The sequence below is a fragment of the Dunckerocampus dactyliophorus genome, chromosome 8, assembly GCF_027744805.1.
Source record: "Dunckerocampus dactyliophorus isolate RoL2022-P2 chromosome 8, RoL_Ddac_1.1, whole genome shotgun sequence".
NCBI classification, from domain to species: Eukaryota; Metazoa; Chordata; class Actinopteri; order Syngnathiformes; family Syngnathidae; genus Dunckerocampus; species Dunckerocampus dactyliophorus.
The window spans coordinates 16,316,594-16,344,110 of NC_072826.1; the positions used below are offsets into that span (position 1 = coordinate 16,316,594).

The following is a 27,517-nucleotide window of genomic DNA, read 5'->3' on the forward strand; positions in this document are numbered from 1 at the left end:
GATGTTTCGCTCATGTCCTGGTAGGTTGTACCCTTCAGTCTTCTGCTTACGTTTCACCCCTTGTCTGTTCCTGCATATTCTCAGCTTCTGCTGCATATTTTCAACCCTTAGTTTATCCTGGATGTCTGGATTTGTTCCTCATATTCTACTGTATAAATTCTACCTCTAATCTCTAGCTTGGTACTTGCACTCGAGTTCTACTGATAAGGTTGTGCCAACAGTTTATGCTTCTTATGTTCTGTCCAAGGGCTCTGCTGTATGGGTTCTGTTCTCATCTCCTGATTCATCAGATAAAACCCAATTACAGTATATATCAAATACTACATATAAATCATTGGTACTGTATATCTCATGTAGATTTACACTGTCAGTATGGTGAACATTAAAAACTATATACTACGTAGTGTACTATAATAAACATTTAAAATGATAATGACAACCAAACTGAACATTATTATCTCTAAATTGAATTATGTTTTAACATTGCTCTTGTATCTTATTGTGTGAGTATTCACTATATATTTATATATTTCAATGCAACTTGAAGATGTTGCAAATGTGTGATATGTTAAAAAGCCTGTGATGCTCATGTAGCCTCCAGCCTCCTGCAGGATTCCTGGCAGCCAGGGGAGGCTTTTTTTATTGGCTATGAATGAGACAAACACCGCCTGGTAGTCACATGGGTACACGGAGGAAGCAAAAAAAAAATCGCTTCCTGAAATGCTACTTGTCAGTGACTGCGTCTGTTTGCCTCTCTAGCGCGTATCGTTTTCTTTCATTACCTTTTGTTTTTATTTTGTTTCTTTTGAACCGTGAGTCGATGCCGACGATGATTAGCAAAGTGAAAACCGCTATGAACACGCTGGTGGGAGGGATGATGCCCCACGGCCACCACCATCATCACCACCACCATCACAACCATCACGCAGCAGGCTCACAGCCCGGAGGAGCGGACGGCCTGCCGCCTCGCTTCCCTTACGGTCGCCCGGACTTCTTGGAGCTCACCCCGGAGCTGCTGCAGTACTCCACCGAGCACGCATCGCGGCCGGTGCTGACGCTGAAGAGAGGCAGCAGGCTCCCCTGGCACACAGGATACGCTGAGTGGGTAGCGTCAATTTGTGGCTTCTTATGTCACTTTCATAATGGTTTGTACATTTTAGAAGTGTTTGGTGCTGCTGCAGAACCCCCAGCAGCTCACAAAGCCCTGCAGCATCTGCAGCATGCCCTAAAATAAATAAAAGGCTGCTGCATCAGCTCTGTCCTCAGGTTCTGCTGCATAGATTCTACCCCTTAGCTGCTCATGCTGATAAGGTTTTACCCTTGGTTTCTGCTACTTAGGTTCAAAACAGTTTTAAGGTTTTGCACCATACCTGTTGCTGAATTGTTACTACTCTCGGATTCTGTTGCATAGGTTCTACCCTCAGATTCTGCTGCATGTGTTCGATAGCTGCTGAGATGCTACTCACGGGTTCTGCCACATGGGATCTCTCCTCAGCTACTGGTGCATAGGCCTATGTTCTGCCCTCAGTGCCCAGGTTTTACTCTCACTTTATGCTGTTCTTGCTTCAAGTTCTGCAGCATAGGGTCTACTTAATGTTTCTGATGCAGAGGTTTTACCTTTAATGCTGCTGCTTAGGTTCTAGAACTTAGCAGTTGCCCTGCTGCGTGCTATACTCATCTGCTGCTGCTATTGTTGTTGTTGTTGATGATCAGCTTTTTTGTTAGGCTAATTTGGCAGATGCTGTTGTTGAGAACAATTTGCTGTCCCAAATGGACATACGTCCAACACTTGCGGACGTTTGGTCTCTCGTTGGGCTGCTGCTGCTTGGGTTCTACCCTCAGATTCTACTGCATACTGTAAATTCTCTTATCTGTTGCATCATAGGTGCTACACTCAGGTTCTGCTGCTAAAGTTCTACCATCAGTTTATGCTGCACAGGGATTTCCATCAAGTTTGATTCTATCTTCAGCTGCTCCTGTAAGGGGTTCTACCTTCAATTTTCGCAGTACAGGTTCTACTTTAAGTTTCTGCTGCATAGATATTACGCATGTCCTGCTGCTTTGGTTCTAGCCTCAGTTTATGCACTGTGGCTTACTACTACTACCCTCATCTGCCCCTGTGCTCTGCCTTTGGGTTCCACCCCTGTTTATGTGGCATATGTTTTTGTCTGCATATAGAGCACTGTAAGTTTTACCCTCAGCTAAGGCTGCAAAAGGTAACCTTTTGCTACACAAGTTCTAGCCTCCCTCCGGTTCTACCCATTAGTTGTGACTGTTTAGTTCTGACCTATAGGTGGTGCATAAGTTCAGCTCCCAGGATCTGCTTTATAATTAATACCCTTGTGTTACTATTACTCTTCATAGGTTTTACTCCTTAACTGCAGCTTCTGTTGCAAATGTTCTACGAGAGATTCTATTTTGCTGCAGACATTCTATTCCGCTGCAGCACTTGTAATGGATGATGCAGAGATTCTCATACTACTCCTTGGCGCTTCGACTGCAAAGGTTCTATCCCTCAGGTTCTCATATAATTCATAGCAGTGATGTTTCCATCAGCAGTACAACACGACAAATGATTGTCCTTTGGAGGTAAGAAGCGCAAAGTGGTTTGAAAGTGAAAGCAGGAAATGAAGCTATCGTGTTTCCACTAACTTTTTTTTAACACATTATGCAACTCAGCTCTGGTTCTACAGTGTTTTATTTCACTGCATTTTTTTCGACACAAAGCTATATTTAGAGAAAACAGCTTGTGGGATTCAAACCCGTCTTTTCGCTGTGTACAGTACAGCAGGTGCTTTAGCCTGTAATACACTTGCACTATATGCAGCTGGAATGTACTCATTCCCTGCACTGCAAAAACACTCCATTCTCCATTTGGGTGTGTGTTTTAGGGTGTATAAGGCACTAAATAGGTTCAGGCCCGACTGTACAGTATGTGAACCTGCTGAGGGAAACAGAAAAACAAGCTGAGTCACGGTGAGAGGTCAAAAGAAGTTGTCTATTTTGTCCATTACCTCCGCCCTCTATAGGTTCATGTGCTCATGGACCTATGATAGACTGTGAAGTCCAGCCGGAGTGCAAAAAGCTGCCCAAAATTCTGATACTGTGCAAGATTATGGCCATTTGCACTCTGTATCTGACACATGCCATAGTCGTGTTGCTATTTCTGTGGAGTTGCATGATTTTTAATCGATGCTAACTGATACTGAGACACATGCAAGTGGACGTGAGTGCACTTACACTAAAATGCTTTCGTCTAATAGCTGCATATCTCAGTCACATACAAAAGCCGGATATAGAGGGCAGAAATAAAATCAATATTTTGTTTCTTCAGTTCCATATTAATTAGGGGTGTAACAGTACGTGTATTCGTAAACAGGTTTTTCAGTCCAGAACATTCGGTACAGTACAGAGGCGAGTTCCCACATGGAATACGTTAACACTGGAAGTCCCACAGCCCAGCCATTTGGCTTTTCGAACTTTAATGCCCAAAGGCCAGCCATGTGGCTGGATTAGTTAGATTAGTAATATCCTAACTCAGGTGTAAACAGCCCATCTTGTCACCATTGTTCTGTAATTGAGGCAATTACTCTCTACTCTCTACTCAGTTACTGAAGGGGAACTGATGGTACTTAGCCTTTACCAGAATAAATCAGTGTTTTTTGTAACGTAACAAGAGAGAAGTAGACATTTACAATTACTCTACAACCACTGTGTGATCAACGGGCTACAGTTAGTAATGACATTTCCACTTTTGTGGTCACAATGGAAAATTATTTGTTCAAAACATCATTTCAAACATGTCATATATGTATTAAACGTGTCATAAGAAGCATTTAAATATATCAAGAGGTCGACAGTTTGTTTTTCATTTCTTGCTGAGACTTCTTGCTGATGCACAAGATTCAAACAAGACTTCTTTACTTAGAAATTACTGCAATGGAATATACAAACACACAAATCTGTGCAGCATGTGGATAAAATGATAGAGAATAAAAATACCTGATGCTTCTAGACTACAAAAATCTCACACGTGCAGAGATGGCGGCATGTCCTTTGTTTGTGTGTTTGACCGGCGTTTCAGCGCTTCAGCCGTGTACATTGTCCGAACATACATGGCACTGCCACACCATCTCCTTTATGCATTTGCCACATGTGTACTTGCAGCAATCAACACAGAGCACAGTAGCGTGATTGTTCTTGCACCGACAGTTCACCTGGCACATTTCCTTTTTTGCTTGGCTAGGTGTGGGATGTTGTTGCTGAAGAAGTTTGTCCTTATTCACATCCTTGTCTCCCATATGCGACTGAGCAAGCTCGCTTGCAAGCTCCACCAGGAAGTAAGGAACAAGAAGTATGACTGCCTCAAGCTGAGTCATGCTGTTTTTTGTTTAATTTTAAAAAATAATTCAAGCTTTTAATGGAATAGCTGAGCAGTTCTATATTTTTCATTTTGTCCCCTTACTGTACCGAAAATGAACCAACAACCTTAAAATCGAGGTATGCACTGAACCATGATTGTTATTAACGAATTAGGCCATAGAATTTACAGATAGAAACCTCACCTGCTGCAAAGTTAAATGTGCCAACATTAGATGTTAGAGGTTTGTACGATCAACAACAATCATCATGTGCTTCTGAACTGCTTCTCCCTGAGCCACAAAACGTTTTCAAATTACAGACAAAGCAGGAAGTTCACACAAAGTGCATTGCAACATCCACCATCTTCTCCTTTGCTAACTTATCCAAGCAATTCTTTTTCATGGCATCGAAAACGGATAGATGGATGGATGGATGGATGGATGGATGGATGGCATTTATTCACTAAATGCTTGTCAACTTCCTCTTCTGTTGAACTCTGCTGGTGCCACCACACAGAATAAGACTTTAAACAGTCACAAGTTGTTGTGGTGGCTTGTTGGAGGAGGTTGTGTGCTGCTGGTTTTAGAATCACATCCTCCTACGCTGCTGACGTTATGTTCAATTAAAGCTCATGAGGCTCATGTGATTGCGACTGATTCCTCATTGCACAAGTGGGGACTCATTCCGTTACATTCATGCCAACACGCCCGGCGTTATGTAGCATTTAAAGACACATTTAAAATATAGTCCCACTGCATTATTCGCAGTTTAACGTAATGCAAGCCTTTTTTAAGTCTGAGACGTTTTGAACACTTTACAGTGCGGTCTGACCAATAAAGTAAGTACTTACTGCATACCAGTTTGGTATTACTGGCTTGTCTTTGTATGTAAATCATGTTATTTTCTGTCTTTTTTATGACAAAGTGATTAATTAAAAATGTACATTTTCTAGTGGGATTAAAAATACAGTATTTTTATTTCTTATTTTTGTCAAACTGCTGCCCTGAGTTAATCAATTTAATGTTTTTTTAATATATATTATACAGTCAAACTTGTCTATAGCGGCCACTAGAGGGAGTCTGCCAAAGTGGCCGCTATAGACAGGTGGCCTCTATAGACAGGTTGGCGTCCAGTTTGAATGTTGACCAGTAGAAGAAAAAAAAGAAAAAAAAAGGGAAAATAATAATAATAATAATGTTGACCAGTAGAGGGCACTGCGGACTGCGGATAAAAGTTGTACAGCACTACTAGGCTTGTTATTATCATGGTTCATGGTTTTAATCCTGAACATGCATGAGTCAAACAGTAGCACATCACATAGTACAATTCACAATTTTGCATGTCCAAAAAGGATTAGGAAGAAGCAAAGCTTATTTAATCCTACCCCTCATCAGTTTCACATCAGTTGCAATACATTTATTCACCTCTTATTCTTCCAAGTGTACTTTGTAGGTCTACATGACAATGTAGTGCAATCATAGCCAAGGTTTTTACTTACTAAAAGGAAGCTAGAGGCTTAATAATAACTGATAGAATATATCCACGACCCACAGAACAAAGCTGTGCTAGTAATGTCTTACGCTTGTTTTTTATATTTTACTTTTTATACGGCAGACAGCTTTAGTTCATCAGGAAGTGACGGGAAGTGACGGTGGGCGTCCCGAGCAGGAGAGCTAGGCTCAGTGCTAGCTGTGAGTTTCGAGAGAGTTGGGAAGTGTGTTTATGTTGGCGTGGATGTAAAGTCCTGCAGTGTTCTCCGCTGTTAATAAAGCCATTAAAGTGCATTGGCGACATGAGTCTCTCCTTCCCCACAAGCGGCATTACGGTATTGACCAGTGCACACCAGGAAATAAACGGTGTCATTTCTTACAGGCATTGCCGGGACAGCTATGTAGTGGGGCTTGTGTAACCTTTGCCTTGTGGGCAAGCAGGAAGGAGAGACGATGCTGAGAGATGTGTGTGTGTTCTGAGCTGCTGTCTGGTGGCCGCGTTCAATAAATAAAGTTGGCAGAAGCAACAGGAGAAGTTTCCTTCTTTGCTTCGGAGCTGAATAACACTGACAAGTTAACAGACTAGTAGCGAACGGAAAAGAAGACGGCTTTTTTTGTGTCGAATACAGAAGATGAGGTCTTTGATGGATTTGTGGATGAGGATTGATGAAAAATAACGTGAGTACATTCTAAAATACTTCAATTAAGTACAACCGAAGTCAGTTTTGCTCCCGCTGCCGCATGCATGCTAGCGTATGTTTTTTTTTATTGTAGCGTCGCTGGGAGCACGTCCTGTTACCAGCCTACTTTGCGGTAATGTTTTGGTGCAAATGCTCTTAAAGTTACATGTTTGACCAGGAAATAGCAAGCTCAAAAGAAGACGGCTTTTTTATGCGGAACAACTGACAGTTTGTGTGGATCTTGTGAATGATTGTGACTGAGCTAGGACTCAGTAATTAAAGTGTACACACGACGGCTTCATTGATTGAAAAACGAAACTTTTTCGTGCATGAAGCTTCTACTTGAGTTGGTAATTTGGCCGCTATATGCAGTCAGATATAGACCAAGGGAGACAAAATGGGTGGCCGCTAGCCGCGTTGGACAGGTGACTGCTATACACAGGTTCTATAACATGTAAATTTGCTGAGGGGGATTTTTCAGTGGCCATTCTATAAAGGTGGCCGCTAAGACAGGTTTGACTGTATTATATTAGATTAGATTAGATAAGATTACTCATTTTTTTCTATAATTGATTAAATAATCAAAATAGGGATCCCGATCCACATTTTTTGGCTTCCGATCCAATCCGATTTTTTTCGTTGTCTTGCCGTTCCAATCTTTTGTTATAAACATGAATTTGTGGAATTCAATATGTTTATGAAAATAGCTCTTCAAAGCATTAAAATAATGCAAACAAAGTGTTGCTGAATTTGCTTTTTTATTACACAGCATGACCAACAATATTGTTAGGCTTTTGTAATAAACCTCTGTGAGTCACGTCTCTAATGCAATAAAAGATCCAATAAAAGTCCATCCAGTAAAACCAAAAATTGGAAAAAATGGGCATGCAAAAACAGCTTTAGGGTAGGACTAATCATTTCACATGGTTATAGATCAATTTGTGGTGAGATTTAGAATATATGACACTGCGTGTTTCTGTTGAACAACTTAGACGCACTAATCTAGTGTTTTGAGTATGTATTATACCATATATATTATAATGATAACGAGAGAGCAAGATTGTTAAATGACTCTTGCCGCTTGTGGCTCGCCCGTGGGACAAAAACGAGCTAGCTAGCTGCCGCCAGACAGGCAGTGAGAGCCAGGCACAATGTGTAAACAAGACGCCAGACCGTGGAATGAGATTGAAATATGAGCAATCAGACACACTGGCATAGATAGCTGGAACAAGCTGCAACAAGCTGTCGTCAATTGACTACAGATTTTACGAACTGTGTTTTAATTCTCTCAATAATAAGAAACAAAGCGAACGACAGGAAATTCTAGTGCATGTTTATCAAAATAAAGCACAGTGAAACCTTTTTATGATATTTGTTGTAACTGTGGTCAATATCCATCCATCCATTTTCTATACCGCTTCTCCTCATTAGGGTCGCAGGGGTATGCTGGAGCCTATCCCAGCTGACTTTGGGCAACAGGCGGGGTACACCCTGGACTGGCCGCCAGCCAATCGCAGGGCACATATAGACAAACAAGCATTCACACTCACATTCATACCTATGGACAATTTAGAGTCTCCAGTTAACCTAACATGCATGTTTTTGGAATGTGGGAGGAAACCGGAGTACCCAGAGAAAACCCACGCATGCATCTGGAGAACGGGAGAATCGAGCCCAGCTCTTCCCGATCTCCACACTGTTACTGTGTTGGCCAACATGCTAACCACTAGACCACCGTGCAGCCCTGTGGTCAATATGTGTGTAAACAATAATCTGTATATGTATCTATATAGCATATACAATATAGCCGTTCATACAGTATACAGTATTACATTGTTTTCAAGTAAAAAAAAACTCATTTTCAAGCCATAGCAGCATTTTGTCATGGCGCTGCGCCACGATCAGTTACATGTAGTGGAAAACCCTGCAGCATTAGGTTTGCAAAAGAAAAAAACAACTTAATTATTACTGAATTATGTCCGTTTATCTTCATGTTCTTTTTTTTATTACTTTATCCACTTCTTTAGCCAGCAAACTGGTTCAGACTGTATCAACAGCAGCGCCCCCTGCTACTTGCTTATAAGTAGTGCACTCCATTTTGCCTCCCTTGATTGCTTCAGTAGCGTAAAATTCAACAAGCAATGCATGATTGAAAAAACTTATTTTCTTCATTTGGTGTCGGTTTTCAAGTTAATGCGAGCACGCACAGACAACATGACCTAACCCAAACACCGTGGGCCAAGTCAGAATGAAGCAGGAGTAAAAAGAAGGTTTTAATTCAAGATTCAAGATTCAAGAGAGTTTTATTGTCATGTGCATGGTAAAACAGCAGTTATACCATGCAATGAAAATCTTATTCTGTTCATTCTCCCAAGGAAAAGAAAGAAAAACACAAGAAAGAATAAGAACATAAGAAACATAAACACATATACATAAATACCAAGAAATTAAGCAACAACAACAGAAGAGACATTAATGCAAGTAAATAATACAAATAAATAAATAAATAAATAAAGTGCTATGAGTGTGTGTTGCGTGTGGCGTGTCTGAGTGCTTCATTGAGAAGCCTGATGGCCTGTGGGTAAAAGCTGTTTGCCAGCCTTGTGGTCCCGGACTTCAAACTCCTGTAGCGTCTGCCTGATGGCAGGAGTGTGAATAATGAGTGTTGTGGATGTGTGCTGTCCTTGATGAGGTTGTGTGTTCTGCGTAGGACTCTAGATGTATAAATGTCTTGCAGTGAGGGGAGGGCTGCCCCAACAATGTTCTGTGAGGTCTTGATCACCCGCTGGAGTGCCTTCCTATCACGTGTTGTACAGTTACCGTACCAAACAGTGATGGAGGCGGTAAGGACACTTTCGATGGTGCATCTGTAGAAGCAACTCAGGATTGTGGTGGACATGCCAAATTTCCTCAGTCTTCTCAGGAAGTACAGTCTCCTTTGGGACTTCTTCAGAATTTGTTGGGTGTTGTGAGACCAGGTGAGGTCCTCGCTGATGTGTGTGCCAAGGAACTTGAAGGTTTTCACCCTCTCCACCTCAGTCTCACCAATAAACAGGGGTCTATGTGGCTCCTTTTCCCTTGTTCTTGGGTCGATGATCATCTCTTTAGTCTTATCTGTATTGAGAAGGAGATTGTTATCACGACACCAAGCTATGAGGTCCGCCACCTCTCTTCTGTATGATGTTTCAACACCACCAGTGATCAGTCCGATGACTGTAGTGTCATCCGCAAATTTAATGATGCTGGTGTTGTTCTGGGAGGCCACGCAATCGTAGGTGAAGAGCGTGTAGAGGAGTGGACTCAGCACACACCCCTGTGGGGTCCCAGTGCTCACAATTCTTGAGCTGGATGTGCGGTTGTGGACTCTGACTGACTGGGGTCTGCCTGTGAGAAAGTTAAACACCCAGTTACAGAGGGAGGGAGACAGGCCAAGTGTGAGGAGCTTATTTGTGAGTTTGTGGGGGCAGACTGTATTAAAAGCAGAGCTATAGTCTATAAATAGCATTCTGACGTATGTGTCCTGGCCCTGTAGGTGAGAAAGGGCTGTGTGGATGGCAGTGTTGACTGCATCATCCGTGGACCGGTTCTGGCGATATGCAAACTGTAGAGGGTCCACAGTTGCCGCCGGGATGCTCTTTTTGATGTGGGTCATGACTATTCTTTCAAAGCACTTCATAACAATAGGAGTGAGTGCTATAGGGCGATAGTCATTCAAGCAGGTCACGTTGCTCTTCTTGGGTACGGGCACTATGGTGGTGGACTTAAAGCAGGTCGGTACAGATGCTTGTGCAAGCGACAGGTTAAATATGTCAGCAAGCACATCAGCTAGCTCTGATGAGCAAACCCGAAGTGCACGTCCTGAGATGTTGTCTGGGCCTGCTGCTTTTCGTGGGTTTGTTTTGTTTAGAACCCTGCGCACATCAGCTGATGTCACCATGAGAGGTGCGTCCTGTGTGCTCCCCAGGTTCAGCCACCCTCTCTGCTCATCAGAAGTTTGGGTGTCAAAGCGGGCATAGAACTCGTTCAGCTCATCTGGAAGTGTGGTTTGGCTGGACGTGGCTACGCTACTCTGCTGTCGATAGTCTGTGATGTGCTGGAGCCCCGCCCACATGCGCCGAGGGTCTGAGGTGGAATAGTAGCCCTCCAGCTTCTGTCTGTACTGTCTTTTGGCCTCCCGTATGGACCTCCTCAGGTCATATCTGGCCTTTTTGTAGTCATCAGCGGTGCCCATGACAAATGCAGTCGAACGAGCACGTAGCTTAGCCCTTACATCACAGTTCATCCACTGTTTTTGGTTAGGGTATTTTCTGTAATACTTGGTGGTGGTAACAGTCTCTATACATGTGCTAATGTAGCCAGTAACAGCAGAAGCATATTCATCCAAATCAACAGTACAATCTAATATAGATGATGTCTCTGCTGGTTGTGTGCCAAAGTGTCCAACATGTTGTTTGAGCCTTGGCAGCAAAGTTTGGATGACCATCGTGAGACCTTTATAAGTCTCCCTCTTGCCATTAGTCCTAATGTGCACCATCCCTGCAGTGCCAGTCCTCTGCTTTCAACTGATTAGAAAGAAAAAAAGCTTTCTTTAAAAAAAAAAAAAAAACAACATAATCCAGATTTGTGAGCTGTTGGCTTTGAGCCTCCCTCATGTTATCAGAGATTGTGGGCAAGCCTTTCTGTGATGATCGTAATCAGCTCAGCTATTTGGAAACTGAGCGGTCAAAGGTTGCGTTTCCTTTTGTTTCCTTTGCCTCGACTTGTCTCCTTATGTTACTAATCCTCTCTCTGCATGCCTGATTTTACAAGGAAATCTTAATGATAATACATGGAGTTTTGCAATAGGCATTATGATTATGTAGCATTATGCTGCTGGGATAATGTGGCGTTTACTTGTACAAAGAAGGACCCGCTGCTTGTGGAGAAGAGCGATGCGTTCTTTCATGCTAGAATCTCCAAAAGTGTCCAATAAGTCCAGAAAAAGTTACTAGCTTCTTCACTAGTTGCTTTTGAAAAAATATAGTGACAAAATGGCTAAGCTCATAACACTGATCCCTCCTGCTACGTATTCTTATTCTGTGGCAGATCATGTGTGTAGTATATGGTTTGTTAAGAAGCAGAGTTACAATGCCATCTACTGTACGGACAAGCTGTACAGACGCTCCCATTACAATGTGTTTATGAATGAGGGCCAGCAGTTGGCGCCAAATCTATTTGAGTCCAAATTTATTCATGTAGGCCGCCACAAATAAATGGATGTATGGGAAACGAAGTATTGTGCGCTTGGTCTACTTTTTACGTGCACTGTAACCAACGTTCTCCCTAATTTTTCAAGTGTCTGAGCATACAGCTGTCCCTTGCTAAATCGTGGTTCCAATATCGCTCCCTTACTATATCGCGGGTTTTCAAGAAATAATGAATTAATAAATGATCGCTGTTTCGTGGTTGAATACGGCCTATTATGAGCAAAAAAATGCATATTTAAGCGAATTGTACGTGTTTTCGGCCTAAATTAAGTATTTTCAAGCACAAAAATGGCTAAATGAACTAACTAAACGAACTAAAATACAAGGCAGAAGAAACATTCTACTTGTGAATGTAGTATTCTACATTGGCCACAAGGCGTTGCCATAACGTGCCATGTGATTTCCCACACAGGCAGTTATTGTAGGTTAAAATGATCTCACACAATAATAACATAATAATAATCATAATCATAATAATAACATGGCTACTGTTGGGGCCATAACCCACAACAAGCTAAAACAGAACTCAGAATCTCCAATATCACTTCCTGTCCCCCTGTCACTCAGGTGCAGGGAATCCGAGCAGGAGTTTTAGTTTCGTCTTAAATGGCTTATTTACTCTTAATATGTCTACTATATTGGTTCTTACGAGTGTGAAGCCATTTAAAACTGTCATTCTATTGATGAGACAATAGACACTGCAGGAAATACGCTGTCCAGAAAAAAACAAGGTACTGCTAACGTGCGAGTCTGTTATTTATGTCTAATATGTCTTATTTGCTCTGTTTACAGCTACTATATTGTGGAATACAAGTATAAAGGTGATTATATGGGTGTTATTTCATGTCTAGATGGCTCTAATAATGTTCAAACAGGTATGTAGAAGATCGTGAACAGGTTTTCTATGCCATAACTATGAAAATATTCCATTTATTAATATTGAATCCTACTTCACGGAAAGTCACTTATTGCGGCCGGGCCTGGAACCAATTAACTGTGATAAACGAGGGATTACTGTACAAACAAAAGACCTGAGCATTCCTTGGACCTCTTTGAATGCCATCAGACGTGCACACTGTAGTATTTAATAAAAAAAAATTTCAACCGAAAGAAACAACCATCTTCCGGTCCCTTCGGCGTCACTCGAGCAAACTGCATAAAACCTCCTATATCCGGTAAGTCCGGCCATCAAAATAAAAGCAGGCCAGTACTTCAGTCCACACTTTTCATGCTGAAAACTGGCTTGCTAGTTTGGCTTTGCAGCATGTTTTTCAGAACAGCCCTTCTCACAAAAAGAAAAATTGCACCCAGATTCAGCTCTGGTTCTTCTGTTCACACATACTCTAACAGCCAGTCCACCTTAAAAGAACTGCTTTTTTTGCTTTGCCTTGGTTAGTGAATGTGGCACGGCCCGTTGGTTTTGCCATAATACAGTGTTAGCAAGCAACCTAAGCTAACCTGCAAAACAGAAGCATGTGCTACGTAACACGCTGTTAATGAATTGATTGGCTGCGTCAGTAAATACGTACCAACAGAATGATTGGCTGGACAGTGTTCATCATTGTGTTATATGTTGTTACCGTGCGTGCTAGCATTAACTTGTTGTCGCCTGTCACACAATTGCATTGCAAAATGGTACAGAACAAATTATGTGTTTATTTTATTTCCAGTTCACAGTGGATTTTATTTTGTGCGCTGCATAGATTTGCAGTGCGCTGAGAACACTGGAGCACCTTTGAAGGAACATTGACTGTAACTCTGCACTTGTGTCCTGTTTGCGTTTTTTGTAAATATACACCCCGCCTATTACTCTGACCGACGCAATCGATGTCATTATCACATACAGTGCCTCACTAGCATAGCATGTGTGAGCTACGGTACTAACATTACACTCACATTTTAACAGCCACGTCATGCTAGGTTAGCCTACTGGCTGAAGAAAAACAAAATGATCAAACTTACAGCTCCCACGTCTGTAGCTGACTGGCGGCTAGTTGGCAGAGCGCCAAGGTGTGATGTGTAGCAAAGCCTTTATTTTTTGTTTTACAAAGATGGGCGGATTCACCTCGGTAGGGGCGGGACGAGGTGGAATCCCGTCCATGAGGAAGGAGATTATTTCTTTCTGACATGAAAAGCTGCAACTTCAAAAGTGAGCTTTTGAGTGTCTCCTCTCTCAAAAGTACTGTAGAGCAAACAAGTGAGGGACATAATAGAATTTTATTACATTTGGTGTCATAAGCAGGCTCTAGGGACACATTACTGTTAGAACATTGTTTAATACTTATCTGACAGTGACCAAGTTGTAGATAATAAATAATATATTAGACGCTGTTGGCTTGTGTAAGTTGTGTACTTTACAACTAAATGAAGATGAATGAACTCTATGTCTGCTGGCTGTGCAAATAAAATAAATATGTGATGATGAAACTGCAGTGATCCATGACTGTTTTCCATTTCATTAAATGGCTCTGCACAGTTTCCTGCCACTCTGCAAATCACCATTCTGTCAACACAAATACATACAGAGCCAAATGATGCTGCAAGAGCTCCAAGCAGCGCTCCGCTTTAAAGCCATTATCCTCCGCAGGATTGGCTCATAATTAATCCCTCCTACAAGTTCCCCGTGGGACATGTCTGCATCCTGCCCCACTTTTGTTATTTTGTTATGTTGCTATTTTGTTATGATGTTTTCACAGCTAACTTGTGGCTTTTCCACACAGGGTGATCAACGCGGGAAAGAGCATGTTGAATGAGGACCAGGCCTCCTGCGAGAAACTGTTTGTGAGGAAGCCGAGCGGCAAACACCGCAACTCTACTCTGCTGGAGGACAACGGGGTGAGCCAAGGACAGACTGCAACAACAACAGCCAATCAGGGACAAGGGGAACATGAGCTAGAACGTCTGGCAGCTACACTCGCTCATCATTTATAGTGTTAATCAAAGTCGGCGGTGTTCTGAAGGGAAAGTCACTCAGGGGGTACATTGGAACCTCTAAAGTTGAACATCCTTGATGACAAACAATTCGGAATCCAAACCAAACCAGTGTCATGCCGCTTGTGAAGTTATTATTCCAAATGCCACAACAGGATGTCACCAGTGATAGCAAAGTGGAAGAATGCGATGAAGACCATAGATCCGGAAGTGGAAGTTACTGAAATGTCCAGGCTGCTCAGTACAGTTTGACTGCTCCAACAATAATGATTCCATCCATCCATCCATCCATTTTCTTCCGCTTATCCGGGTCGGGGTTGCGGGGGCAGTCTCAGAAGCAAGTCCAGACTTCCTGGTCCCCAGCCACCTCTTCCAGTTCCACTGGGAGGACACCAAGGCGTTCCCGGGCCAGCTGTGAGACGTAATCCCTCCAGCGTGTCCTAGGTCGAGGTTCGACTAGCGGTCCTATCCTTCTCTCCAGCACCTAACAATAATAATTAACAATCATAATAAAACTAATGTAGTTCTCCCTTTTCTGACTACTAGAAAATTGACCAGTGTGTCTGCCACTATGAACTTTGACCTCAGCTGTGTCAGGCACCTTGGAAAGGATGTTTTGTAAAACAAGCAGGGATCTTGACAATTTCCAATTGAAGCTGCCTTAAGCATGTTTGAGTGGATATACAAAAAAAAAACAATAGAGGTCATCAGTCCTCTCTTAAACTATTCATAGCCAACAAATACTGGTAGAAAGTTGACAATAAACAAATATCTCACAATGTGAGCTTGAACCTAGTACTAGCAAGCATTTTTGGATCAGATATCGTATAAAATCAATAGAATCTCACTTTGAAATCCATCGGTTGACCAGAAAAGTTTTTATTTATGGTGGAAAGTTGACAGATCGATCGTTACTGTCTGGCTGACTTAAGTTCAAGCATTGTTTGTCCCAAATCTTTCTTTCCAGGATGGCACAGGAATCCCACTCTTCTTCTGGGGGGTCTTCGATGGACACGCTGGCTCCGGTGCAGCCATCATGGCCTCCAAGCTCCTTCACCGCCTCATCAGGGACCGTCTGGGTGAAATATACCACTTGCTGAAGAACCACGGCTGCCCGCCTCCCATCTGCTTGGCCAAAAACGGCAGCCCCTACCAGGTCGAAAGCAAGAAGGGGACAGCGCAGGAACCGGAGGAGCCCGATGCCGTCAGCGACTCTGCCATGCGCTTTCACATGGAGAAGGTGGTCAGTCTGGAGAGCCTAGTGATGGGCGTCATTGAGACCGCCTTCAAGCAGATGGTGAGCAGATAGTGAACTCATGTAAAATTTGAGCAAGGTGTTTTCATCCATTTCTTTCCACATGTATTCCAGGATGACCTGATAGAAAATGAAAAAGCATCCTATGCCATCTCTGGTGGCTGTTGTGCCTTAGCTGCCATTCATATGATGGGCAAACTCTATGTGGCCAATGCTGGAGATAGCAGGTGAGACCAAGACTCTTATATTGGAATAATCCACTCACATCAGAGTGTAACTCGGAGTGGTACAGCGTGTTCTTTGTTTTTTCTATGAGGTCCTGGGTTTTATTCCTAGCAACTCCATGATTAATTTACCATTACAAAGTAGAATAATATACATAAGATATATAAATGTTCTAATTATAGGTGGGTGTGTATTTCCACAAAACTCAAAAAGGACACAAAATAGATGAGAATTGGAGAGAAGCTGTTATTACTGAATGTGAATTTGAAAACTATCTGTAACAAGTACATTTTTAAAATTCTAATAATGATTTGGAGTGCATGAGAAACCTAGAAGGAAAAGGTAGCTCTGGCCATTTGTTAACAAGTATATTGCACAACACAACTTTAATAGAAGCAATGTTGTAATAGTGGTGACATGCAAATTGCTCGGTCAGCATTAAGCCGCTATGTAAACCACAGTACGGCAAGGGTAACACGCACGAGTTTCACACCAACAGCTGAGTAGTACAACTGACATGTTAAAGCACATGCAGAGGTAAATGTTAAAGCTGCTGGATGCTCATCCTCAGTGTCGTGTGTTCCAGGAAGGCAGCTGAGGCAGCGAAACATTAAAAACTGTTATGTGTTTTTTGTATAAATCGATTGATTATAGATTTTTTTTTTTACATTTTCTTAAGTCAAAATCGCTGAATTTGCACGTTTCCTGATCAAATACAGGGCAGACAGTTGAGATGAGGCAAATCTCTCATCTCCTTTTAAGTGCACTTCACAGAGTGCGCTGGATGGTGAATAGCGTTTGCCCGTTTCTGTTGCAGAAACAACATGCATGACAAAGTTGCCTACAGCCACAGCTGTTAATGTGTTTCACCCGGCACTAAATATATAGCACAATAGAGACCCTTGCAACATATTGTTGAAATTATTTGCCAGTTTTGTGACTTTGATAATTCCTCTATGCATGACTTATTTTTGCTACTGCGGCCTCTGGTCTTAAAACGTATTCTTAAAGAAAATACAAATTTGTTGTGTCTGTGTTTCTCACTTTTGAATTTTTTTTTTTTTATAATTACAGAGCTATTATAATCCGGAATAATGAAATTATTCCCATGACGAACGAGTTTACACCAGAGTCAGAGCGACAAAGGCTCCAGTATCTGGTACTCTTTATCCTTCATGATGCACGAGGAAAATCACTTGTATGGATATAAACAAAACAATTCTGTTTTAAATCACAGTTTGATGTCACCACTCTTTCATTTCCAGGGCTTCCTGAGGCCGGAGCTCTTGGGCAATGAGTTTACTCACGTTGAGTTCCCACGTAGGATCCAGCACAGTGAGCTGGGCAAGAAGATGCTCTACAGAGACCACACCATGACTGGATGGTAAACCTTGCAACATTCCCTAATGCTCATTTAACCACTAACATCTTCCACGAGTATGCTTATGGATGTGCGTTAAGTCTCTAAAACAACAGCTAATGATTGATAGCACTGTACGTGCATCTTTACTGATTTCCAATTCAAAGAAACAGTAGGATACTACAGTAAACGCTCTGATGATGAACAGTCCATTCTAGTTTGTAGAAGTAGTTTGTTCTGTGGAAATAGTCTGTCCCAAAGTCTAATTGTTGCCATGGTAAAACCTTCACAAACGGTACAGGCAATGTTTTAAGTAACATTCGTAACTGTCATACAAGTGTAAAATGAAGTTCACCATTGTTGAAACATGAAACGCTAAGACCCCCTACCTTAACTTTCATTCATCAACAGTAATGACATGCTGTAGTTTTTGTGTCGAATGTAACTTCCTGTTCTTCTGCTCATTCTTCTTTTGACCCAGAAACCCAAAGACAAAGCAAAACACACGCAGAGTTAATCACTCGTGTGACGTTGTGCATGATGCCGCTGCGACTTTAGAGTCATATTTTTCCCTGAATTCGTGACACAGGTTGACTTCCAAGTTCTTCTACTTTCAAACCAATCCCCCCCTCGATGTATAACTGAATTACATTTAAGTTAACATTCCTACATGTCACGGTTGGCGTGGGGCCGGTAACAGGATTCCAAAATGCAGAGCAGACACAAAAACTTCCGTGTGACAATATTTATTAAGGGTCACAAAAATGTACAAAAACAGACACGTCCACAAACAAAAAACACCGGGCCTAGCCGCGGGAAAAAAATAACAAAACAAAACAAGAACGCTGCACACACAAGTTGGCAGGAGAAAAATATACAAGAAAAGTAACTAATAAAGGAAAACTAGAAAAACACTAAACTGAAATAGCTGCTAAAAAAAAACAAGCAGATAAAGCTAACAAAAAATCACTGCTGCAACAGCACAATCAGGAACAGAGCATAGGTACTTACAAAGGCGATAAAGCGTTTATCAGACGCTAGGGAACAAGGGAGACAAAACTAGACGAGAGCAAGGAACAGGTATGCATGAAGAGACAATCTGGCAATGAGTGAACAGCAAGACACGGTATAAGTAGTCCATAGTTGATTTCCAGCAGGTGTGTCTAGGCTCCTCCCCTAGGTCGGTAGGTGTCCTCCAATAACAAACCATTAGATGGCAGCAGAGCAGCACCCAAGCTCATGACACCACATGGTGTAAATATAAATTAACCTTGGTATAATAAAACATAAAGTGAAACTGCTCCCCCTTTGAAGAAGCCTGACACATGCGCGATGGAGAAGGAACAGGAAGGTGTTTGCAGTCACCCAGTGGTATAATACATTCAGTTTTAATTGGTATAGCCTTGTGATATTTAATTTTCAAATTCAGAATTACATGACCTGAGGGGTGTTGAAACTACAGGTTCCCGTGTATTTTCTGCTATTTTATCATGACATTACAGTTTTGTAAAGGGCTGTTTTCGTGCAGGGCTTACAAGACAATTGTGGAAGATGATCTGAAATTTCCCCTCATATACGGAGAAGGTAAAAAGGTAAGAGGCATCACAAGTAACACATTTTGACACCTGGATTCGTCTGATGGAGAGATGAGTGCTCCTCATTTTCATGACTCTGAAAGAACATTGCCTTCACTTCATAATCCTCTCATAAATGGATTTCCCTTCAAGTGAAGAACATTCCAATCCAATAACCTACATTTCATTTTTGTGTGTGTGTGTTCTTTTACATGTTTGTGTGTTATTGTATACAGGCACGAGTTATGGCAACAATCGGAGTGACTCGCGGGCTGGGAGATCACGATCTGAAGGTGTACAACTCCAACATTTACATTAAGCCTTTCCTGTCCTGTGTCCCTGAGGTGAGCGGCCATCATCAAGCACACTGTAAAAAGTCACCTTACTGTTGATTCTTCTTTTTCTTCATTGTCATGTTTAATGACATTATAACAGTAAGAAACAGAAGGCAAAAGAAATATCACAGCATGTTATTTTGCTTTTACAATGACAGAATATATGACATTTTAGTGTAACTTTTTACTTTAGATTGTAGTGTGGGTCAAAAAATGATATCCCCTTAATTTTTGACAAATGTATGGCATTTAAGTGTTGATGAAACTAATTTATTAGCTTTGCCACTAGAGGGAGCAGCTGCACTTTAATTGTGTTAACACCTCCTATTCGGTAAACTACAGCATCTCCTAGTTGCCAGATATGTAGTCTACAATAGCCAATAACCACCAAAGTCTCGAATTAGCGCCAGGTCAAAAAGCAGCTGTAGGCTGTATGCAGTCTCCTGCTGTGGTTGTTTTAATTAACTCCACAGAATGGCAGTAGCTGCATTTGAAGCATTATGAGTGGTCAGCATCCAGCAGCTTTATTTACCTCTTCATGTGCTTTAAAACGGCGTATGTGACAGGATTCTAGATGTAGAGGCAGATGGAATAACAAAACGTACATGTATTCAATTCAAAAAAGTCTAAGTGAAGGCGATGGTGGCAAAAATGCACAACATGAGGGAGAGTCACTTGAATAGGGGAACTGGAGGCTCCAACTCAAAGATAGCACAAGGTGTTTACCAAAAACTAGCTTGGAGTTCCGTGTGAGCATGCTGTGGGAGACGAGGAATTCACCAGCATGTCACAGAGTCCAATGGTGCAATCAGTTACAGGTGTGCCTGGTGGCTCTGCCTCCAGCCAGAGAGCAGGGATCTGAAAAAGACAAAACCCTGAAGAAAGCAGGGGCCAAAATAATAAGGACTGCAATCAAACACACCGTGGCACGTAAACAGCCGCATGTGGTACTCAGCCACTGGTATGAAACTCATGCGTGTTACACTTTCCGTGTTGTTGTTTACAATGAACTCATCAGTGGTGTTAATGCTGGTTGAGCAGTTTGCTCTTTACTGCTATTACAAAATTGCTTCTGTGTTTTGCAATATACTTGTTAATAAATGACCATGTGGCCAAAGACAGTCTCATGCACTCCAAGTCACTATCTTAGTTAAATTAATAAAATAACTTTTTATATACATTATACAATAATAACATTTCAAAACTATTCGAAAAAAACAACCATTCATTACAAGTACAGCACAGTTAAATACAAAACTGAACACCGCATTTCAGGTCAGATCCATGCATGCTTGCATATATGTACTTATGCAATACTTACTGTCAGTTTTTGCAAATCCTAATATTGTCAATCAATGTCCTCCTCTCACAGGTTCAGGTTTATAACTTTGATGACACCAAACATGGCCCAGACGACGTCCTGGTTATGGGCACAGACGGACTGTGGGACGTAACCACGGACAGGGAAGTGGCGGATGCCGTGTCGGCCTACTTGTCCTGCTGTGACCCCTCTGACCCCATGAGGTAATGTGCCAATAAGTGTTTGTTATGTTTTCAGGTGAAGCCAATTATTGCCTTTCAAATACTTTATTTATCCCCGAGGGGCAATTTAAAAGGCACAAAGAGCAGCATACAGAAAAACAGGAAAAAACAAACGGAACATCAGACAATAAAACAGACACAAAGTTATACAATTTAAAATTTTTAAATATAAATTAAATGGGAGCTGTGCAATACATGGGCAGGGAGGGGGTCAGAGTTCAGAAGCTGGACTGCTGTGGAGACAAAGGTTGCCCTCCTTTGTGTTCTGCAGCATGGACATCTTATGATCTGATGGGAGCCACTCAAACACAGAGTGTAGTGCGTGTGAAGGGTCATGTAGGATTCTGTGAGCAGTGCGCGTTATTTGCTGGTCACAACATGCAGAAAGGGTGTCCATGAAAATTAACTGAATACAACCATGAGATAAATAAGAATGTTAACATGCTCTCTAGAAAGTCAGCAGACGTTTTTTGTTCACTCCAAACGAACTCCAAAAAAACTAAAACTAAAATAATGCTATTTGGTAATAGCAGAAAGCATACATACGACCAAATACAAATAGATGGAGTGGACATTGAAAAGGTGAATGAAAATACATTTCTGGGGATCATAATAGATGAAAAAAATGAGCTGGAAATCTCACACGAAAATATACAACAAAAGGTGGCGAGAAATACTTCAATATTGAATAAAGCATTATTTGTTCTTGATCAAAAATCACTCCACACTCTTTACTGCTCTCTGGTATTACCATATCTAACGTATTGTGTGGAGATATGGGGTAATAATTATAAAATCTGCACTCGCTAAATGTTCTGCAAAAAAGATCGGTGAGGATAATTCATAATGCCGCGTATAGAGAACATACAAATCCTTTATTTTTAAAATCACAAATATTAGAATTTGTTAATTTAGTAAATGTTCAAACCGCTAAAATAATGCATAAAGTTGACAATAACTTGCTACCCAAAAATGTCATACAATACTTTTCTACAAGACAGGAGAAATATGATCTTAGGGAAAAACTAAACTTGAAACACTATGCGAGAACAACGCTAAAAACCATTTCAGTATGTGGAATTAAATTATGGCACGGATTGAGCAAGGAACTCAAATAATGCACCAAGATGAGTGAATTAAAAAAACAATACAAGGCAGAAGAGTCTTGAATTTGCTTTATTATGCTTGTCTCTATTTATTTTTATTTATTTATTATTACACTGATAATTATATTCATCTTTTTGTTATGCTTGTCTCTATTTATTGTTATTATTTATTTATTATTATGAATTGCATCATCATATTGTTACATGACCTTATTATTCTATGTATTAAAAATCGCATATGGAATACAGGAAGTGAATAATATGTACGGCACAAGATTTGGAACGGATGAGGGGGTAGGATTAAATAAGCTTTGCTTCTTACTCCTTTTGGACACGTGGAACTGTGAATTGAATCATGTGATGTATTCCATTGCATGCATGTTCAAATAAAATTAAACCAAACCAAACCAGGTTTGGTGCAGAGAGAACAGGATTGTGTCATCACCAAATTTAACCAGGTGGCATTGAGCCTGGCTGGACCTGCAGTCATCAGTGTAGAGGATGAAAATGAGTGGTGATAAGGCGCAGACCAGCGAGGAGCTGGTGGAGGTGTGGAGGATGTCAGAGTTACCGGTCGGTTAAAAAGTCAGTAATCCACAAGGTGAGCTGTTGATCGAAATTGAAGCTGGTTACTAACTTTTCAGCAAGGAGGTGTGGCTGCATGGTGTTAAACGCTGATCCAGTGCATGGATGTCTCCAATATGAATATCATCCAGCATCATACACTCTCGTGCTGGCTCTGTATATGAACTGCAGTGAGTCCATATGGCTATCAACAGACTTGGTGATGATGTTTTTAACAATCCTCTCCATTGCTTTCATCAAGGACGTCAGGGCCAGAGCCCTCAGGTCGTCTAGCACCTTGACAGAGCCCTTTTTGGCTATGGGGATGACCGTGGAATGTTTCCACTTCTGCAGCAGTGTGCTGCAGTTCATTGAGGTTTGGAACAGTTGCTGGAATACCTCACCCAGCAGCTCAGCACAGTGCTTAAGGGTCCGCCCACACATGTTGTCGGGTCCAGTAGCAGTGTTGGGTTTTGTCTTCCTGAGAGCTCTCACCACCTATTCCCAGCTAAAGGTAATTGTGGAATTCCCATGATAGAGTAAGGAGAGGATGGTCTTGAGCTCTGAGATGCTGTCCTTTTCAAACCTGGTCATTAGGTAAAGATATTTATTGTGCTACAGCCGTCAAACTGGAGGGGTTTACAACTGGATATTGAGGACTGTGCAGTTTACAACTGTCATGTTCTTCAGGCCCTGCCAAGGAGGAGTGGAGGTGCCCCTGGGAAAAGGAGACTTCTACCTTGTTCTTATAATTCAGCTTGCCATTTTTAATTGCACGCTTGACCTCTCGATTAACCTCCTTTCTTTTCCTCCCCCAAAACAGTATAGAAAATCATTTTCTTCTTATTGAGTATCTGCTTTAGTTCTTTAGTGACCCAATGTTTATTGTTAGGGAATACTGTAATAGTTTTGGTTGGGATAATACTGTTGACACAGAAAGAGAGATAATCTGTCACTGTGTCTACCTGCTCGTCAATGTTAGTGGAGGCCAGTAAACCGTTCAGCGGTTTCAAAACAGCCTTTAGGTCGGTCAGTAGTCCTTGGGGGGAAACAGCTCTGAATGCATTTGGAAATTGTGTGGTACAGTCAATATACTGTTAAAATCAGAATTTGTCGTTTGAACTGTGGTTAAAATCTGGAGAAATTGATTCTAACCAGTTCAGAGTATTCGTGACATGTTCAGTGGCAGCAGCAGCTTCTTTAGGTTTGGGGTGCATGTAAACCAGAATTATAAAAATTTGTGGAAATTCCCGTGGGAGGTGGAACGGGCGGACGGAAATGGCCAGCAGTTCAATGTTGGCGTTGTACAACTCGTCCTGACCACAACATATGTGCAATAATATGGATTTATAAAGGTGCAGACCCCCCCTCCATGATGTTTTTTAGTGAGTGAAGAATCTCTATCAAGCTTTATGGGAGAGCCAAAGCCATCTAGCCAGCTTTTCGTTTAACCTTGTCTCCGTAAACGCTAAAATTGATGCTGTCCGACATTCATAGATGTGATTGATGTTGGCTTGCAGTTCATCAGTCTTGTTGCGGAGTGAGCGAATGTTAGCTAAAATGACTGAAGGAAGACTCCGATGTTTCACTTTCCCCTCCTCTGACTCTAACTCCTGCCTTTTTCTTCCCCCTCAGTGATACCTTTTTTTTATGGTGTGATGTGTCTGAATGTCCAGGCATATCTTAGGTTGTATCACCTCCGGTAGCTCCCTAGTGAAGACAACTTGGTCGGACTGCGATCGCAGCTGCAGAAGCAAATCCCTGGGTGTCCGGAAGACTATATCCATTTAGTTGGCAGAAAAAATAGTCTATAAAGTGCATCAGGAACACCGGGATTCCTATTGTAATCCATTGTCTGGCGTCTCTAACTAGCACTAGCATCAGTAGCCTCAGCGCTACAACAGTCTCCTACAGCAGATGACAGACTCTATACAGTCATTAACACAGGCACGGGTAGTCCACGATGTAAGGGCCTATATTACACTGGCACTATGCTTAAAAAAATCACACAACAACTAAAAACAGCTGACCTGAACTGCTGCAGCCGCCACTTGATCCGCTTCTTCTCCCTTTTATCTTTGGCATTGTTACTGTTGCTTAGCAACACCGTCTGTTAGCCTTTAACTTGTGATATAATGCCTTCGGTGATTAATATTCGTTATAACAGCAAGTTTGTATCTCACCAGTCCTTGTTAGCATGAGAAATCTCCACAGGATGACTCCCAAGATATTTTAAAACTCCGGCTTAGTGAGCAGCTGTGAAAGCCGCGGCTAGCTTGATAGCTTGCTTTTAGCGGCTGTCGGCTCCAACTAACGTTTATTTTGGTGAGTTTAGTCCACTCGCTGGTCCGAATTGAGGCAGAAGTGTCAGCACTCACTTGCAGAGTTGTAATCACAAGTTGTAATCACAAACTGTGGTCACAAAAAGTTTAAAACTCCGGTAGTAATAGGCGGAGCTTTTCCGTGAGCGTCCTTTCCATACAACAGGAAGTGACTTGTCATTTTTTTGAATGGGCCGCACTAATTACGTATGTGGGATGCACGTGTGGCGCACGAGACACATAGGAGTACGCAAGTGCGACGTACAGAAAAAAATGACATTTTCCCTAAAACTAACACGAGCAAATGTACGAAACACAAACATTACGGATGACGCACAAAAACGTACTAAGTGTGTAAGTTTGTCGTGCAAACTGAAAAAAACGTAAGTGCCCGTAGAATTTGTTTGACATGACAAAGAACCACTGTCACTGTGGCTGGTCTGCAGTCAGCCTACGGCTCGAAAACCAGCACGTCACTCCATGCGTTTCTTGCATTTTTTTGCACATAGACCGGCCATAGGAGCTCATACGGCTGGTTATGACCTAAACTTAATTGCGAACAAATCAGAGGTCAACCAACTCTACCATAGAGTTTCCACTGAATGTTAATGGGAATACTCAAAATACAGCGTAACAGTAAATAATAAGTTGTGAAAAGCCCATTCATAGAGGTAATATTTCTGTTTTCCGTATGTAGGTACACACTGGCAGCGCAGGACTTGCTGATGCGATCCAGAGGAGTACTAAAAGAGCGCGGCTGGCGGCTTCCCAATGACAGACTGGGCTCCGGTGATGACATTACTGTGTTTGTCATCCCCCTGGCGGGACACGAGGCGGAGACATGATCGGAGAGACGCAGCTCTTTAAAAACAGCTGGACCGCACTGGCTGGCCAGAAGAAGACTCGGGGCCGAGCAGCACCTTCATCAACCTCTAGATTCGGACCCAGATCCCTTCACCCTGACCTCAAACCTGGCACCCGAACTCCAGGACAGGAGAGTCTGTCAATTAGTCTCTTCCCTAGTGATGGTTGCTAGTGAGATTGTGTAGTACTTCCTGTTTATATTGAAGGCTGGGCAGCTACTAACATGGACTGTGCATCCTAATGCCTAAAATGTGACTCCTTTTTGTATAAAACAGCCTCTCTGTAGCACTCGCTCTATGTCGTAAAGAATGTGAGGAAACCAAAGAGATGCCTTCATGGCAGCAGGATGGAATGAAAAAATAAACAAAAAAAGCATGAATTTTAAGTGATGTAAGTCAAATGGACCTTTTTGCACGCCACATAATCATCTGTCTGTGGGGGTGTAACAATATGCCATAATCACGGTTCCGTATGTACCTCTAAATATCTCTAATAATTCAAAATGCTTCTTTTTAGGAAAGTACAACGATGCAGACAAGTGTGGCTATAATCGTTTGAATGGTCTGAATTATTTTATTTTTATTAAATGAAAGTTTCTAATTGGCTAAATTGGAGCATGTGTCGTTCCAGCTTGTACCCCCGTTCCCCCATTTCTACTACACTGCTTTCGTCTTATCCAGTTGTCTTTGTCCATTTATGTATTTCACCCATATTGTGAGGCTTTTACACTTCATGTCCCTTAATGTGTACCGTGTGGGAACTCTGTAAGCCTCTGTACCGTATCAAAAAATCTGAATCAATCCAGGTACTGTTACACCCCTATCTGTCTGTATTCTTCTTTGTTAATGATGAAGGAAGGACGCCGATTGAGGAATGTTGCTCATGTGATGTCATATTTTGTTTTTAAAAGTTCATACATAAAAAAACATGGATATCACTGGAGAACAACCTCGGTATAGTAAGTTGTGATAAAGCTCACACATATGCCTTATTGAATAAAAAATGACGCAAGTGTTTGTATTATCACATTATTGATTGAGGATTTTGCCCTTAAATGGAGTGTATACCTCTCTTTGTTCTCTATGTTTTTGTTATGTTATTTAGTTTATCCGTATATTTTTACAAGAGCATGGGAAATTTTATTTGTCTCTTTCCGTCCACAAGTGCTTGATTAGAAAGGTCATGTATATACAGTGTATGTATATATAATTATGTGTATATAGGATAAGGGTGACTAAAAGGGTTTCAAGTCAGAAATATATCACATTTTTCACATTTGTGCCTCTTGATTTTTTATTTTCCTGTAGCCATAACATTATGTACACAGGCACAATCTGATGAGATCTAATGTAAGATGAAAATAGTTGGTTTTGCCTTTAGCATTGATTGACCTTTACGGGTAGGCGTTACAGTAATTTAACAGGAGCTACTTATATTATTGTGGTTGCAGTGGTGTATGACTGCATTACATCACAGGTGTTTCTCATAATTTGATAATAATAATAATAATGAATGAATTAATCTTCAAAATCTTCGAAACCACCATAATAAACATGACGGTATATAATACTCTGTATTTGTAATGCCCACTAAAGAAGAAGATGGCTGTTTTTTGTTAAAACTTGTCCAAGCTCCACGCCCAGCACCTCCTGTTGCATGAGA

At 41.6% G+C, this 27,517-nt stretch overlaps 1 protein-coding gene across 1 annotated transcript; it reads left to right on the forward strand.

Moving 5' to 3' along the window:
* Positions 1 to 686: 686 nt before the first annotated feature.
* Positions 687 to 27,313, forward strand: ppm1j (protein phosphatase, Mg2+/Mn2+ dependent, 1J). Its single transcript, XM_054785255.1, has 10 exons — positions 687 to 1,101; positions 14,499 to 14,613; positions 15,677 to 16,006; positions 16,079 to 16,191; positions 17,264 to 17,348; positions 17,455 to 17,573; positions 19,078 to 19,141; positions 19,360 to 19,467; positions 20,831 to 20,982; positions 25,689 to 27,313. Exons 1-10 carry the CDS (start codon positions 821 to 823, stop codon positions 25,834 to 25,836), a joined length of 1,515 nt encoding a protein of 504 aa, XP_054641230.1. The 5' UTR covers positions 687 to 820; the 3' UTR covers positions 25,837 to 27,313.
* Positions 27,314 to 27,517: the final 204 nt, after the last annotated feature.

What these genes read in the sequence shown, in the direction of transcription:
- ppm1j (XM_054785255.1), top strand. Translation starts at nt 821, where the DNA reads ATGCCGACGATGATTAGCAAAGTGAAAACCGCTATGAACACGCTGGTG. An exon ending in GCCAATGCTGGAGATAGCAG is followed by an intron (nt 16,192 to 17,263) that starts GTGAGACCAAGA and finishes TTATAATTACAG; the next exon opens with AGCTATTATAATCCGGAATA. An exon ending in GACAAAGGCTCCAGTATCTG is followed by an intron (nt 17,349 to 17,454) that starts GTACTCTTTATC and finishes TTTCATTTCCAG; the next exon opens with GGCTTCCTGAGGCCGGAGCT.